At 41.5% G+C, this 16,441-nt stretch overlaps 1 protein-coding gene across 9 annotated transcripts in view; it reads right to left on the bottom strand.

Annotated features, from left to right (window-relative positions):
- The window catches only part of Plce1 (phospholipase C epsilon 1), a 300,715-nt gene that overhangs the window by 119,444 nt on the left and 164,830 nt on the right, over positions 1-16,441 (bottom strand). For all 9 annotated transcript variants that reach the window (XM_076920180.1, XM_076920138.1, XM_076920149.1 and 6 more), the window contains one exon: positions 12,697-13,013. In XM_076920180.1, coding sequence (XP_076776295.1) covers positions 12,697-13,013 — 317 coding nt within the window. The remainder of the gene's footprint in view (positions 1-12,696; positions 13,014-16,441) is intronic.

The raw sequence follows: 16,441 nt of genomic DNA, 5'->3' as shown, positions 1-16,441 counted from the left end.
CCACATTGATAGAAAAATAACTAACATGCAGTAGTCCCCTTTTCAGTGTTGTCTGAAAGCTAATGTGATTTAAAAGAAAAAAACATGACGTGTCCATAAGTCTGTATGTACATATAAAGTTTAAATGATGTTTTCTCATCTAGGCTGATTGTGCTCCCTCTAAGAGCGAGAGATCATCTAACAAAAACCCTGACATCAGGCCTGAGAAGTCCTCTTTTGAAGTCAGGGTTGTCCAGGAGATTCCCAAATCATTACAGTCTATTGCTATTGCCTTTGTTTGCCCTGCAGAGGTAGAAGGTAAACCCATATTGATAAAGACACCATATACTTCAGAAGCAGGGTCCAGAGGCCCCTGAACTAGAACTCACCTGAAAGCCTGCTCCCTCAGGACCAGGTTTCACAGTATCAGATGGTGCCACAGAAGCTTCCAAAGGAGGGGAGCAACCAATAGTCCTATCCTGCTCTGACTCGATGAACACGACAGTGATTAGGCAGAAGTGGCGCACACACCCTTGGTGGTAACCAACAGCTCTTTGGTTACTTAAGACACACTCAGCAAGGGAGAAATCATACCTGATACTGGAAACCTACCCAGTGATCCAGGGTTGTTGAAGTTGTGAATCTTGGAGGAGAACCCACAAACCACCACTTTACAAAGCCAGAATAATCCTTAACTATACTCAATTTTTCTTATGCTCACAAATAATTGTAACTCTCACCACTTGTCAAAAAGACAAAATAAAACAACAATAACAAAAGTCTTTTTGCAACAGAGACCATTAACAGAAAACCACAACCAGTCAATCAGGACTACATTTGCAAAACAACTCCTGTACCTAAGGCTCAGGGAACATTGCAGAAAAGGGAGCAGAAAGATTTTAAGAGTCAAAGGATCTTAAGAGCCAGAGGGTCAGGCAGTTTGCTTGAGATTGTGTCCTGGTAATGTCAGAAGTTACACCCATAAAGTCTTACCAATATGGTGCTTAAATATAAGTTCAGGAGAGACAACAATATACATGCTAACGTGTACAAAGGGAAGCCCATGAAGCCTCAGGCCTCAACCCTACATAAAGAACTGTGGGCAACTAAGGAATGCTGAGAGCCAGAGAAATGGTCTTCTCCAAAGAAAAGAGCATGCCAATTGGTTATCCAATATCAAAAAGTCAGCCCTGACAACATGGATTTGAAATAAATGTGGGAGGGTATATGGGAGTGTTTGGAAGGGGAAAAAGGAAGGGAAAAATGACATAAATATATATATTTGTTGTTGGCTCAGTATAAGGCACAGAGTCAAATGCAGCTCCATCATTACTTTCTCCATAATCATCGTCGTCATTGGAAAACTGACAAAGACACTGGGTGACAAGCCTATGACGCAATGCTTGTCTCACATGGATGATGTTCCAGCCTCTAGTGCTCCTCAAAACATATGTACAACTATGCATGCAACTGAAGATAAGTATATTAAGTGAATTATACCAGTCTCGGAAAGACAAATATCATGTGCTTTCTCTCATTTGTGGTTCTTAGATTTTATGTAAACACATGAAACCATGTATGTACTTATGACAGGTAAGTAGAAGCCGAACTGTTGGAGAGATCAAAGAGGAATGGGACAAGGGGGAAGCTGGAGGATTACAGGGTATGTGCTCAACATACAATATATAGTTGTATAAAAATGTCCTTATATAATAGTACTACATACAAGGAAAAAAATTTAAGATTGAAAAAAGGGGATAAATAGTATGTGCAGTACTATTAGTCCAAAAAATAGAAAAAAAGGAAGGAAGGAAAGAGAGAGAGAGAGAGAGAGAGAGAGAGAGAGAGAGAGAGAGAGAGAGAAAGCAATTGTGAAGCTGAAGAGACGTGATTCATTCATTAATTAAGAGAACCTGGACTTGTTTCCCAGTACCAACACTGTGGTTCAGAACCATCTGTAACTCCAATTTCATGTACTCAACACCATCTTCTGGCCTCTGTAGAGGCCACATGGTGTGCAAACACATATGCAGGCAAACACTAATAATCATAAAATAAAATATAAATAAAAATGTTTTTAAAAAGGCAGCAATGGCTAAAATTCTGGCATATATTTTACTATGTGAATACATATCTAGCTATACATTCAGAAACTGTATATTTAACAAAATTGGATCAAACTAAGTGTGTAATCTTCTTCATTCATTAAAATATTGTAGTCATTATTAGGTATTAATAAATAAATATAGTTTTGTATTATCATTAAAAATTAGATGTCCTCAGAGCTGGAGAGAAGTAATCTTCTTCATTCATTAAAATATTGTAGTCATTATTAGGTATTAATAAATAAATATAGTTTTGTATTATCATTAAAAATTAGATGTCCTCAGAGCTGGAGAGATGGCTCAGCAGTTAAGAGCACTGACTGCTCTTCCAGAGTTCCTGAGTTCAATTCCCAGTAACCACATGGTGGTTCACAACTATCTGTAATGAGATCTGATGTCTGAAGACAGCTACAATGTATTCATATACATAAAATAAATAAATAATTCTTTTTAAAAAAAGGTTTAAAAAATTAAATATCCTCAAATAGTCATCAAATTAACCAACTTCCCTTTCTTTTTGATATGATTTGCTTTTTATGTCATTATCAATGTGGCTTAGACTTAGGATGGCTTTCCATGAGTGTCTTACCTTAAAGAAACCCAGGTCAGATGAGTGTGGGCTCAAAGGTTTCGGCAAAAGCTTGTGAGAAAGTGCATTTGGTGAATGGTAAAGCCGATAAAACTATCACATTTTAGAGGCGAGAAACAGGAGCTGAAATTACATCATTTACTTGCTGAATCAGTTATTATTCTCATTGCTGTGATCAAATAACTGACAAAGGAGAACTATTTTGGCTCATAGTTTAAAGTCCATCAAGGTGGAAGACAAGGATGTGGGAACATGAGGCCTCCGGGTCACAAGGCAGAGGGAAACAGATACTGACACTCAGGTTACATTCTTCCTTTTCCCCTGTTGACTCAATCTGGTACTCTAGCACATCGGTGGTGCCACTCACATTCAGGGTGGGTCTTCCCCTTTTAGTTCTACCTCTCTGGAAGGACCCTCTCCTGCATTCCCAGAGGTATGTCTCCTGGTGATCCCAAAGCCAGTAGACACAACAATGTAGATGAACACTCACCTAGAGTCCCACAGTGAGAATGATTTGGATCCCAGGCTCTTGCCCAGACTTCCTAATAGAGCTCTTCTCTTCCCCTAACCCAGAGTGCTAGCACTTCACCACCTCTTCCATAACTGTTAGTGCTTGGCACTGGGTTTTCATCCATGCATATGTTTATTCAATATTTTATACCTTATATGCCCTTGAACTAGACTGTAAATCCCTAAGAGGGAAAAGACATGGTTTGTTTTCCTCTGTATTTTAACCACATCTGTTTCAATAAATAATTGATAACACAAAGCACAAAATTTATTGGACATGTATTACATGTGTGGCACTGTGTAAAGAAAGAGAGATATAGCCATGAACAAGTTAGGGAGGAAAAACTGGGTCTCAAGAGATCGAGGAAGGGGAAAAAAGCCAATGTAAGTCAATGGTTTCCTTGGACTAAAATTTGCTCATGAGAAGTCTGCAAGAGTGGCATAAGCCAGAGAGCCAGGTCCTAGGCAGACAGAACACTAAATACAGCAGCTATGTGGAGGAAATCAGAGTAACGTATTCACAGAAGAAAATGAAATTCTGTGTGTGCAGACCAGAGTCAGAAAGAGGAAGGGTAGGGCAGTATACAGTTAAGAGTGGAAAGGTCGGAGGAAGCAAACTCAAACGGGACCGTGAGCCACTGGGGAGCCCTTCAGCAAAGGAACATGATGTTTACATTTATGAGCTTATTACACTAGCTACAGGGTTGAGAGTAGGATCCAGGGCATGCCAGCATGAAAGCAGAAAAGATACGATACGATGCAGTGCTGGCCACCTCCAATGTGGAGGAATTGGGAAGAGCTGTCTAGCTTAGGATGCAGTTTTCAGGAAGAACAAATAGGACTCACTGATACTGGGGGTTCTGGAAAACAGTAAACCAAGGATAGAGCCTAGGTTATTGGCCTGAACACCTGTGAAGAGAGAGAGAGACACTGTTAACTAGGATGGGTTTGGGGAAGATGGCCATGTCGGGGGAGTGGAGAATACACGGAGCCTATGTGAGCCGAGAGGGAGGAGGCCATAGTTCTGTTGTGGACATATCTCGGGTGCTTTTAAGGCATCATTACAACATAAACTGTCAAGGCAGAGGGTTCGCCTGTATGCACTATAATGTATCTTAGTGCCCAAAGCAACAGTTGAGACATAAACTGGTGCAAAAAAAAAAAAATGCCCACGAGAAGTGTTGAGATGGCAGTTGGATTTATGGCTGTTTAAATATTTTGGTCAAATGCAGATCCCTGGCAAAGCATAAATACATTCCTCCTTGGCTCTTACATGAGCAGTAAAGATCTCTGAGACAGTGGTTTTTCAAAGAGCTGAATGAAACATCCTAATAGGGTCAGCTAATACAGTCAAAGAGAGGGTCAAATGCTCTCAGTCTTTGACTAAAGTTTATGTGATCTTTCCTACCATATTCAAGCTCATCAAGGCAATCTGATCACTGGGGACCCAGGTCCCGATGGCTGCTGCAAGTTTCTCTGAGTCACTTTTACTATTTCTGATAATAAGGATGATTGTTATAACACATTTACATATGTCACAATTCTTGCCTATTTTTATTTCCACTAATACCATTCTCATTTCTACCATTCCCGGGATTGAAGTGTTTCTGGATGTATCTGTTAAACATCAGAGTGCATGCCCTCAGAAGGTCCCAGTGTGAAGGAGGTGCCGTATTTTCAGGATCAGAAAGGGAAGCTGGTGAATTCAAAGAATGTTGAAGTCAACGAGATGCTCTCAAGCCTCTGGAAGAAAATGGTTTCCTTCAGCAGAAGACAACCAGATTCAGACATAACGCTTTTCAGTGTTCAGTTAAGAACCATTATACCGAGAACAGGAAGTCAGGACACCTGAGTTCCCATTCTAGCCCTTAGAGTACAGATTGTTTACTTTAGCCAGACCAAGCTTACATTTCTCACCCATTAAGTAGCTGGTTAACAAATATATTAAAATTATAATGAAATATTTTATTGATAGTTATTTTGAAAAAATAGTTATTTTAGTGTTTTTAAATTTTTTTCTTCTAATACTGAACAACTATGATGCCTCCACTCCCTGCTTAGTTCTTTCCCCACACCACCTCTCTGAACCAGATACTATTATCGCTTGGGATGTTTCATCTTTATTGAATTGAGATGTACCTAGATTGCTAAAGTATGCCATACTTCTTTAAGTGTGTCAGTGAGGAGGTTTTCTGAAAAGAAGGCCTACTATGGATGTCCTAGACAGGAAAGAAAAGGTGAAAGAAGATGTGTAGGCATTCCCTCTGCTTCCTGGCTGCCATGAGGTGAACATGTTCCCATGGTCACAATGTGCCATCTTACTCTGGACTGGAAATAAAGCCAGATGACCGGGGCCCAACTCTCTGAAACCATGATACAAAATAAAAACCTATTGCCTTGAATTACATTTCTCACGTATTTGGTCGCAACAACACAAAGCTAGCTAGCATATTCAAAGAGTGTCTGTCTTGCATGCATGAGGCCTGAAATTTAATCTCTAAGATTGAAAAGGTGAGGGATTAGGTAATTGGTTCCAAGTGAGATAACAGGGCAAGGTTAATTGAATCCAGGCAGCCAGAATCCAAAGCTGCCCTCAAGTGACAATGTTTCATCCCTGGCCACGACTAAAGGCTACAGTGAGTGAGATTTGCTATCAGCCAGCTTCAGTATAGATAAGCACCAACAGATATGCTTGCTTACAGAATGCTGCATGCATAGTAGGCCAGACCTCTGGGCTATATTTTGTTTGTTTTTAGATGGCGTCTTTGTATGCTACTGGGATCATCCTTTAACTCTTGGGCTCAACTGTTTTCTTCTGTTTTTCAGCCTCTTGAGCAGCTGGGATTACAGGTGTGTTCTACCACACCAGTCAACACTGCTCTTTGGGGAAATGGACACTTCTGGGGAGAGACATGTACCTCTGGGAGACATATTTTTTTTCATGGGAAGATTTGCCAGTGAGCTGAAATTTATTTCTTCAGGTGTCTTTACCAGCCTTCGTGTGTATTCATTTGAGGAAGACAGTTTATACAGCAGCTCTGAACAGAAGGATTCTGTTCAGAAAAGCTGCCTGCTTTTACAAAATGGGGAAAGGCTTTGGTAGGAAATATTTCTCAACACAGTTGGCTATGTAAGTTCAGAACTATTTTCCCCAAACATTTCAAGTGCAGGACTGTACCTCACCATCACCCTGTACTCTGTATTCTGCTCTCTGGAGGAAGAGTCTGTCCTCAGTGGGAGTCAGAATCTGCTGCAGTGATGGCTGTCACTTGGGAAGTATGGGAGGAATGGGGGAGCTCTCTCTGTGTGTGTGTGTGTGTGTGTGTGTGTGTGTGTGTGTGACAAGCTCTCAACCTCAACTGCTTTTCTCTATAAACGTGGCTTACTTTTCTCACTTATCATCTTCCTAGAAATCTTTCTTGCTTGCTTGCTTGCTTTTTTTTTTTTTTTTTTTTTTTTTGACAAGTGGCCTTTGAATTGCTGGATTGATGGAGCCCATGAGGTCTACCAAGTGGAAGGAATAAGCAAGACCAGAGTATTACTCTGGGCCAACAGGTTTGTGGAGCTGAGAGAAGCAGGTTGGAGAGTGACACAGTTAGCCACACATGGATAAAGACAACTAGAGTTCAGAGGCCTCTGGGGTCCCTGTGCTAACTGGGGTTTCAATGCAGGACTTAGGACCTGCCTTCACACCAGACAAGTGGCCTTGCCAAGAACTAACCAATAAGCAAACACTGCCCTGTTAATGGCCTCGTGGAGCTGAATGTGACTCCCCCTTACCCTGTGTTACAGCATGAGTGTGCTGAGAAAGGGGGGAAATGGAAAACGTGTGTGTGTGTGTGTGTGTGTGTGTGTGTGTGTGTGTGTAGAAGGGGAGGTTCAGTCTCTCCCCTACTCTTCTCAGCTACTTATGATCTCTGTGATGAAGAAGACATGGGGGAAGTGCCTCTCTGTTTCTTCTAGAAAAGGAAAATGGCTTGGCAATTTACTGTAAGGAGAATGAAAACAAAGTAAGATCAAAGAGAATGTGGGCTAGTGGCAGAGGCTGGGTGAAGAAAGAAAAAGAGGGTGAAAAGAAAATGACTCGGGACTCTCCAAGAAAGAGGCTTCGTGTGTGGGCAGGAAGCAAGGCGGCTCATCCAAAGGGAGAGAGGGAACACGGGCTCCTGGGAGCGTAAGGTCAAGATTCTGGCCTGAGGGACAGGTCCAGCCCAAGAAGGCCCAGAAAGATCTGTCTTTCAGACCAAGCATGCAAGATTGAGTCCAATATAGATCTGATGCCTAACTACTTAAGGACCTCCCCGTCCCATGACCTTCTGGGTATTCTCGAGAAGAAAGCAGGACCACGCACTTTAGTCTTACATAGAGTTGGGAAAAGGGCACGGGAAGAAACGCTGGAAGTGATTTATCTCCAGGCCTCCCTCAAGTGGCAAAACCTTTCCAGCTGTTTCATGGTTGTTCTCAGAGCCGCGTTTTAGCCACACTTTCCTCAGAACAAACGTTATGCAATGTCACAGCAGGAATTTTCGTCCCTTTCCCTTCGTGACAGGTAAGTCAGTATGTACAGAGTGGCGGGATGTGGGCAACGTCTAGCTCAAATGTTCGGCTGCCACTCAAGAGCAGGTTAGTTACCTCGCTACACCAGGAAGTCTTGCTCAGGATGGAAAACGTTCAGTGGATTGTCTTCCCGTTCGAATATCCCCCCTGCGCCACAGTTTCTCTCCCGTAATGTTTACTGCTCAAGGACCAGCCCCAGACTCCAGAGCTCAGCAGAAGGGGCTGCAGTCTCCCACCTCAGCACCTCCACCCGCACTGTCTGCGGCACTCCATGCTGCATGCACTCGCTGCCTTTTTTGGTAGTTATTTGTGTCTGCCCGCAGTAGCTTCTGGCAGCTGCAGACTCTTATTTACTTTCCTTAGAGCATATCCACCAACTAGCTTGCTCCTGAGACGTGCTGAATAAATGAGCTGGGATGACTGACTGTACCAATAAACGCATCTGCTTCTCCCTGGGGACTAATACTGTGCAATGGCTGACATTCTCTTTTGTCTCTTTAGGGTCCTGTGATATACTAAGGAATTTGTTTTGTTTCTCTCAAAGATAAGTGTTTTTAATTTTGACAAAACACCATTTTGGTTAATGGTGTTAAGTCCCATGGTGAAATATTGCTAATTTCTTATTTTAAAATTGGCCTGTATATGTCTGGCCTCCGTCACTGGGAGGAAAGGAGAGGAGGAGAAAGCACAGTAGGCGTGCAGTAGGGATGTCTTGCACAGATGAATGAATGAAGAGGGGACTGGTGGCAGGAGTAATTAGAAAATTAGATAAAAAATACAAGTAAAGATAATAAAAAAGGATAAATGCACAAGAAATTTAGGGAAAAGCATGGGAAGAGCTCAAGGCTAATTAAACTCTGAATCAGCACTTCCAGATTTACCAGAAAGTTGGCTTCATAATTTAAAAGGCAGAAAGGCAGTAAGAAAAGACCGACTGAAGACAAACCCTGTGTCTGATATCCATTTAGCTACTGTACGACCTTGGGCAAGTGACTCAGTCTTTCTGAACACATTGTGTTATTTTAAAACTTATTTTGAAATATTTTTAAATGTACACAAATGCTGTAGAAATAGTACATAGTTTCCACATATTCTTCCCCCACTTTTCCAGGATGCTAATATTGTTCATAATCGTAGTGTGAGCATAAAAACCAGGACATAAACATCAACACAGTAACTAATATGACTGTATACCTTATTGGGGTTTTACTTTTTTCCCCATCACTTTCCTCCTCCACCCCAGTCTAATACTCACTAGAATTTGACTTTCTGCATACTAGTCAAGTCTCTTCTCTGATGCTCAGAGCTTCAAACTTTTCACCTTTCATAACCTTGACACATTCTAAAGCATTGCCTGTCCCTCAACCCCAGCATGCCTGACATTTTCCCATTACTAGATTCCTGTTCTCCTCTGTAACAAGAACACACAGAGGTGACATCGCATCTCTTCAAAGCAGGTTAAGTAAGGGTACAAGAGGACATGCATCACTACTAGTCAAGAAACCCTGAGACAGTATCTGTAGTTGGGTTTCTCCACTGTTCTGTTCTGTGATTAGCCAGAATCTTGTAGAAAGTTGCTTGCAGACTATGCAAATACCCCATCTTTCATCACATTTCTTTTTGCCTAATAACTTTGGAATGCATCAGTGGTTCTACACGCAATGTTGATGGTTGTTGTGTTCTCATGGGGCTCCCCAGTTGCCTCAATCCTCTAACTCTTACATCAATTCTATAAATAAGAATACCATCATTATTTGTTTTGCTGTCTAAGTTTCACTTTCTTTCTCTGCTAGACAAGGATCATGACAGCTGTAAAAGGAGTAGGGTTAAAAAATGTGAAAATATCAAGTTTGGAGCACCTACTTAAATAGGTGTAGAAGTATTTTAATCTAGCAACATGACTACTCTGACTAGAATACAGATACATCCTTAGTACACACCTTTAATCTCAAATAGCAAAGGTTAAGTTGGTTTGTAGAAGGAAGTACCCATTTAAACTGATGTTTGAGAGGCAGACAAAGTGATGAATCAGAGAAAGATTTGCCAGAATAGGATATGTCCAACTTTTATGAGGGCAGAGAGGAAAGAGAGGCAATATAAGATGGAGCAGCTCAGAGGGATAGAGGAGGAGACAGTTTTACTGGGACAGTTATACAGAGACAGATTGAAGAGAGAACAAGCTAGACACAGGAGAAGACAAAATGAGCCAGAGAATGTGAAGGAGCCAGAGAACTAGAACATATTGCTAAAGTTAGTATAGGGCCAAGAAGAGCAATTCAGTCAGATGCTGAGAGAAGTCAGTTTGAATCGGTCAGCTTGGAGAGGACTTTTGAGCCTGGCAGTTGAGTTGAACCAGCCATCAGAATTCAGAAAGAACTATAAAGGGTGATCTTATTGAGTAGTAAGTCTTAGAAGCTGAAAACATTCTAAGCCTAGATTGGATTGCACAGGAGCTAGAAGCTTCCAGGACTAGGCCTAGGTTAGCAGATGGAGGCAGTAAGTTTAGGAGATGATGATTACATCATATACTTTAGCAAATAGGTAGACTTTCCTTCCCTTTTTGTGTGGTTTATGTATATGGTTATGTGTAAACCCATATGTGTATGCAGATATATGCATGTATGTATGTGTGTTCATAGGTGGGTGGGGGAGGAGAGGTCAGTGTCTAGTGTCTTCTTCAATTTCCCTCTACCTTATTTTTTTGAGTTAGGATATCTCATTGAATCTAGAACACATCAGTTCATCAAAGCTGACAGGCCAGTGACCTCCAGAATCCACCTGTCTCCTCCCCAACCCTCTCATCATCCTTTCATTTCTTTGTAGAAAGCCACACTAATTTGGAGGCAATTCACTGTAAGTCAAAGTCATTCTTGTATCATTCTCTTTGAATGTTACTCGGCCTTTCCACCTTTTAGTATAATGTGATCAGAATTTGCTATTTATCAGCTGGTTGATGGAAATTCCTTGGAATCTGCCTTTGATGACTGTACAGACTGAAGTTTTAATCACTTTGCCCATGATTTGTATGAAAATAGATGCTTGAGAATACTTGAAAACACTCTCTTCTCATAAGTAGCTTAAGTGTTTTCCCAGAAATCTTGTTTACATTCTGAAGTTGAGGCTAAACTATTTTCAGAGATAGCCCAAAGCATACCTCTCTCCGGCTGTGGGTGCCCTATCTGCAGCTCTGCTCTGCGTCAGGGAGTCGCTGGTTCATCATTGACTCCCGAGGCTGTGGTAGTGATGGAAAAAATCCAAGTTTGGTTTAAAATTAGATTTTTAAAACTTCTGGCAATTCACTTGTACGTTAAGGTCTAATTTTTTCTTGAAAGACAAGAATAGGGTCTTAAAGAGGTGAGTGTGAAGAGAGCTGGAAATTTCAAATAAGTCACAAAATGGTAAGATTACTCTGTTTATGGGAACTTTCATTTTCCCATTCATTTTTATCAGTAAGAAAAATCAAGACCGCCAGGAGATTTATTAAAAAACAAAACAAAACAGAAAAAACAAAAACCAGCTCTGGGTCAGTGTGGATTGCAAGCTCTCCTATGGATTCCCTGTAGTTCTGTCTTAGTTTGGGGTGGGATGGAAATTTGCAGTTATAGCAAGTATCACCCTCAATGCAGGTGACATGCAGGACACTGTAGAGGTAAAAGGTCAGAATATATGGGTTTGGATCTCACAACAGCCAGCCATCTCCTGTGTGACCTGAGCCAGTGACTGTCCTTGCACCTTGGTTTGCCTATTGAGGATGAGAAAGCTGTTCCTCGAGGTTCCTTACCGTGAAGACACGTGGTGCATGTAAAATGGTGATCATTAGCCTGCCAGGCCTGTGGACACAGGCTTCTTCTTGAGGAATGGTGTTTGGGGACCCATCTACACATGAAGCCAGTTGGGCTCAGCCTCTAACACTTCATCCCTTGGGGTGCATCCTGGTGGATGATATTCACCACCATTGCCAGGGTCTTTGCTGGGAAGCTATGGAGGCTGCAGACTGAGACCAAGAGTAAGGAAGGACACATGTAACCAAGGCTGATTGACCCTCTGTCAACCAGAGATATATATGACCCACAATAAAGTCTTCTTAGCATTAGATGGAACTTATTGGTAAGCCAAATCAGAAATTTTGCCATTTGTAAAATTTAACCAATCAAGAATCTATAATATCTATATTAAAAATTAGTAACGAGAATTAGAGCAAAAGAAATTAAAACTATAATGAGTAGAATAAGAAAAAGAAAATGATGGGTGTGGGGTGCATTATGGAGAGAGAAGGGTCCTTTAAGACCAGGACCTGCATCTCCTTCTTGTCACTTCCTCCTTGACCTAAGCCATAGAGACGGCAGCCATTGGGTTCACATCTCCAATTCTGTACCTGGATTTCATATAGAAGCTCCACCTTCAGTGGTTCCAAACTCTATGCTCACTATGCTCTTCAGATCTGGCTTCTGGCATTTTTCAGAGCGTTAAGGTGACTTTCTGGGCTCGAAGATGTTGGTAGGATGCAGAAAGAGGGCGGAATGATTCATATCTCCCTAGGAACTACCTCCATGCTTCCTTAGATGAGAAGCTCCGGGCATGTTGGCCTTTTACATTTCTGAGAAGTGCTGATGGACAGAAGGCAGATATGTAGATAGATATGGCTAGGCGTTATGCTGTCAGAGCTCACAACAAAGACACGGGTCTTAAAAACACTGTTGCAAATGGGTTGATGGGAGTCTAGGAACTGAAATATTTGTTGGCTCTATCAGACTTGCAGGCAGCTAGGGTGGAGTGAGGAGGAGGAAGAAGTCAGTGTGTTGGCATCTCAGGGCCTGGGAAGGAAGTTGACCATCACAGAAGAGGCAAAGACAGATAGGTAGAAGAGATATGAAAGACGGACAAACCCAGACAAGAAATACACTTAAGAATAAGACCTGTTGGCTCAAATACAAAAACATCTAAGTTGTTTCTTACCTCATTAAATCTCATCACGAGGTCTTCAAGGGCATTGTGCTCTCCACTTTGAGACGTGAGGATTGATTCTGAGATGGATGCTTTGAGACGGGGCAGTGATCTCTGGCATTCAGGGGAACTCAAGTCCCGGGTTAAGAAACAGAGGTAGTCCATGGGCAGGACCCTGCGGTAAATGTTCTGTTCCTGTTCTGTTAAGATGCTGGCTACTTCCTCCGGGAACTGAATGAGGGGCTGGAGATCAATCAGCTCCTTGCTGATTCCAGCTGAACTTGAAGGAACAGGATTGGAATTGGCCATAGAGGTGCCTGGTTGGCGTTCTGGAAAACAAAAAACAAAAAACAAAAAACAAAAATTTATGGTTATACCAAGACTGGGATCCCTGACAGTAGATATTTACTGGAGAGCCAGTCAAAACCTTACAGATTTCTCAGCTTAGCAAGTAGCTCTACACTGTCATACTTGGAGACTTTTCTCACATCTGTTCTCACACACCCCTGGGAGGTGGAAGTGGGGACCTATCTTCCATCAGAAGCAACATTAATTTAATACATCACTATCCAACAAGCTCACTATAAAATTTTATAGATCATCTACTTCTTTATCTTCCTTGATGAGCCATCAGAGTTAAGTATGTTGGTTGAGTGTGTGCACAGCCAGTGAATTCGAGGACAGAAGACTGCACATGCATGTGCACATTTGTTATAAATGTGTAGACCCTCTATACACACAATTTCAAAGCATCATGGTATATTCTACCATCCCCACACCTGCAAAGATTTCTATTTCACTGAGGATCATTTGAGAGTTTGCAAAAACAGAATCACCTATAAAGGTAAGAAAGGAATGGGCTATAAGGGGACACATTCATGTATATAATCTTATTTCATGTTACAACTGGTAGCAAGAAGGTGGCAGAGGGATGCAGGGCAGGAAGTGATGGGTACAAGAGTAAGAAATACTGAAGGCTGGGATGTATAGGTTCAAACAGTTCCCTTAATAGAACTGACACACACTTCTCTTTACTTTGATACCTTCCTATTCTAGTTCTTAGCTTAGCTATCTCCCCAAACTCATTCATTCATTCACTACTCATTTTTAAAAAACTGATCCATTCACTATTTTCTTGAGAATGATTCTGAACTTCTACTTCTTTTCAGTGCTGTAATTACAAGTGTTTCTGTAGTACTGGAACTCAAACCCAAGATCTTGTGTATGCTCACCAAGTACTCTGTAAACTGAGCTATATCCCTATCCCTGGGAGGACATCCAGCTTTGTGGTTAAACACATTTCGGAAAGGTTAAAACATTCATGTTACATAATCTCTTCCTGGAGATACTTCAGGCACACTGGTACATTACTACAGGCTCTGAAGGGCTTTCGGTAAAGAGCCCATTTGCATTATCTTAGGCCAGCATTGCCCACACTTTATTCAACATCTAGTTGATCATTCGGTACGATTAGCATCCTTGGAACCTCTTCTGGAAACACTGCTATTGTTGAGAACCACACTGCCCCACGCTTGGAAGCCAAAATGTTGGAACTCGAACTGCCAAAAGCCTTGGGGGCTAGACTGTTAGAGCCCATACTGCCCCAAGCTGCTCCAGTCCGCAGGTCGGGGTTCAGCAAGAGAGAGAGTGAGGATGGACGTGAAGAATGGAGACCAGACAGAGTGTGATTCAATCCCGTTTATTCTTCAGTCTCTCTTCTTCTCTCCAAGTCCCTAGTTCCAAGTACCAAGTCTCAGGTCCTGGTTTTCGGCACCAAGTCTCAGGTATCAAGTCTCAAGTCCTAATCCCAGTTCCAGATGTAATAAGTCTCAAGTCCTTATTCTAGCTCTCTATTGCTAGTCTCTTTCCCAGTTCCAAGTTCCAAGTTTTCCTCCAAGTGTCAAGTACCTCTTCCAAGTCCTGTCTTCTGTCTGCCTCTCACCTTTTATAAGTCTCACTTCTAAGTCACGCCTTTAAGTCTCACACCTTTTAGTCTCACACACCCAAGGGAAGATCCTGGGTATCTAAGATGTTATCAGAGTGTGCTCAGCTGTTGTAGGCTGTTGTAAACAAGTCTCTTGTCAGGGTATATGGCTCAAGATGGCTGCAAGGATGATAGCTGCCTTCTGTCGGCTCCTCACATGCTATGAGATCCAAACTGCCCATGATCTCCATCCTTTGCATGTCTTTTCTCATAGCAGACCCTCTTGGACATCTTTATATCCTCATACTGCTGTAGTATAGGTCATATGGTATGCAACCAGAACCATATCTGCCTCCTGTTATAAAAGGTCTAAGTGGTCCTTGTTAAGATAAGGCCCATCTGTCTTCCTGATGACACCACACTGCTATACTCCCACCTATGGCCAAGTTGGGATGCTGGGCAGCCATCAGTTCTAGAAGGAATTCCACAGTTTTCAGATTTCAACTCTTTCTCTCTTGCAGAGATCTTTGAGTGTATCACCACAAATGGCTCTACCACAGAATCACTCAGTGTGGTGAGGAGCATTTATAATTCCAGGACTGGAGAAGGTGAGCTAGAAGGATCATGAGTTCAAAGCGGTCTAGACGAGACAGTGAGTTTCAAGCCAGCCAGGGATTAACAGTGAGTAATGAGACCTTATTGCAAAGAAAAAAAGAAAGAAAGAGAAAGAAAGAAGGAAAGAAAGAAAGAAAAGTATTTAAGTTTTCACTGTCTTTGCCCTTCACTGATACAAAGCTAGATGATTCTAAACTTATTCCTGGTAAAAATTTCTGTTTTGTTTTCCCTATAAATTCTATCATAGCCACATGATCACATCTGTGATCATCTTTTAATCCTAAAAGTCAGATAGATAAGTGAGGAATTCACTTTATACTTACCTGGATCCTGGACTAAAGCACCAAAAACCTACTGTACCAGAAATTGGGGACTACTACTTTGTTCCTCTAACCTCATATTTTAAAAAGTCTAACGTGTCCCAGAATCTAGCCACTGTGGCCCCAAAGTTCAATTCTTTGAATAGTTTATAAAATATCTATTTTTACTGGAAATTAAGTCACACTAAAGCCAGTTGCCAGGGACAATTTTTGGTACTGATACTTTATGTACAGTGGAATTAGCCACATACAGGACCTTTTCTCAGAAGCATCCAACTTAAAAACATGGTTTCAAAATAAAGTACTCCACAGAGGAAATGAAAGAACAGTAAATCTTCTGTAGTAACAACTTGTGTAATATATAATAGACCAGAGGGATGAAACAAAATATATAAATAACTAAGATGATATATTTGAAACAATATATCTTGAGATACAAATCACTGTCACAATGATGAATCTAGTGATAAATGGCAATGTTGGAGATGAGAATAAAACAGTTTTTTCAAAAAAGATATAATCAGAGTAACCACAATAAATCTAATGGCCTTGTGACATCACACCCAAAGAAAGCGCAAATCAAGGCTGCAAGTCTTGAAACATATTTGGGCTTTTCCACAAGTTTTCTAAAGGCAGGATTACTTAGGGATTTTACATATTCACAAGGTAACACCGTACAAGTATCCTAGGGACACAATTTTCTATCGCAGAGCTCCCATGCTTTGAGCAAGTATTATATTCCTTCCTCTCTCATCCTTGCTGGACCCTCCTGCTCACAGCCTTCCTCCTCACATGCCACCCTCTGCTACCTCATTAACCTATCAGCCCAGCCTCCCTCTGAACAGTCTGATGCCAGGTTAGTGACCTGGAGCTCACCATTCATAATCTTGCCCTTTCA

This window comes from Arvicanthis niloticus, chromosome 1, assembly GCF_011762505.2.
Source record: "Arvicanthis niloticus isolate mArvNil1 chromosome 1, mArvNil1.pat.X, whole genome shotgun sequence".
NCBI lineage: Eukaryota > Metazoa > Chordata > Mammalia > Rodentia > Muridae > Arvicanthis > Arvicanthis niloticus.
Note: the sequence above shows the minus strand (reverse complement) of the source record. Positions and strands in the feature narration are given on the sequence as shown.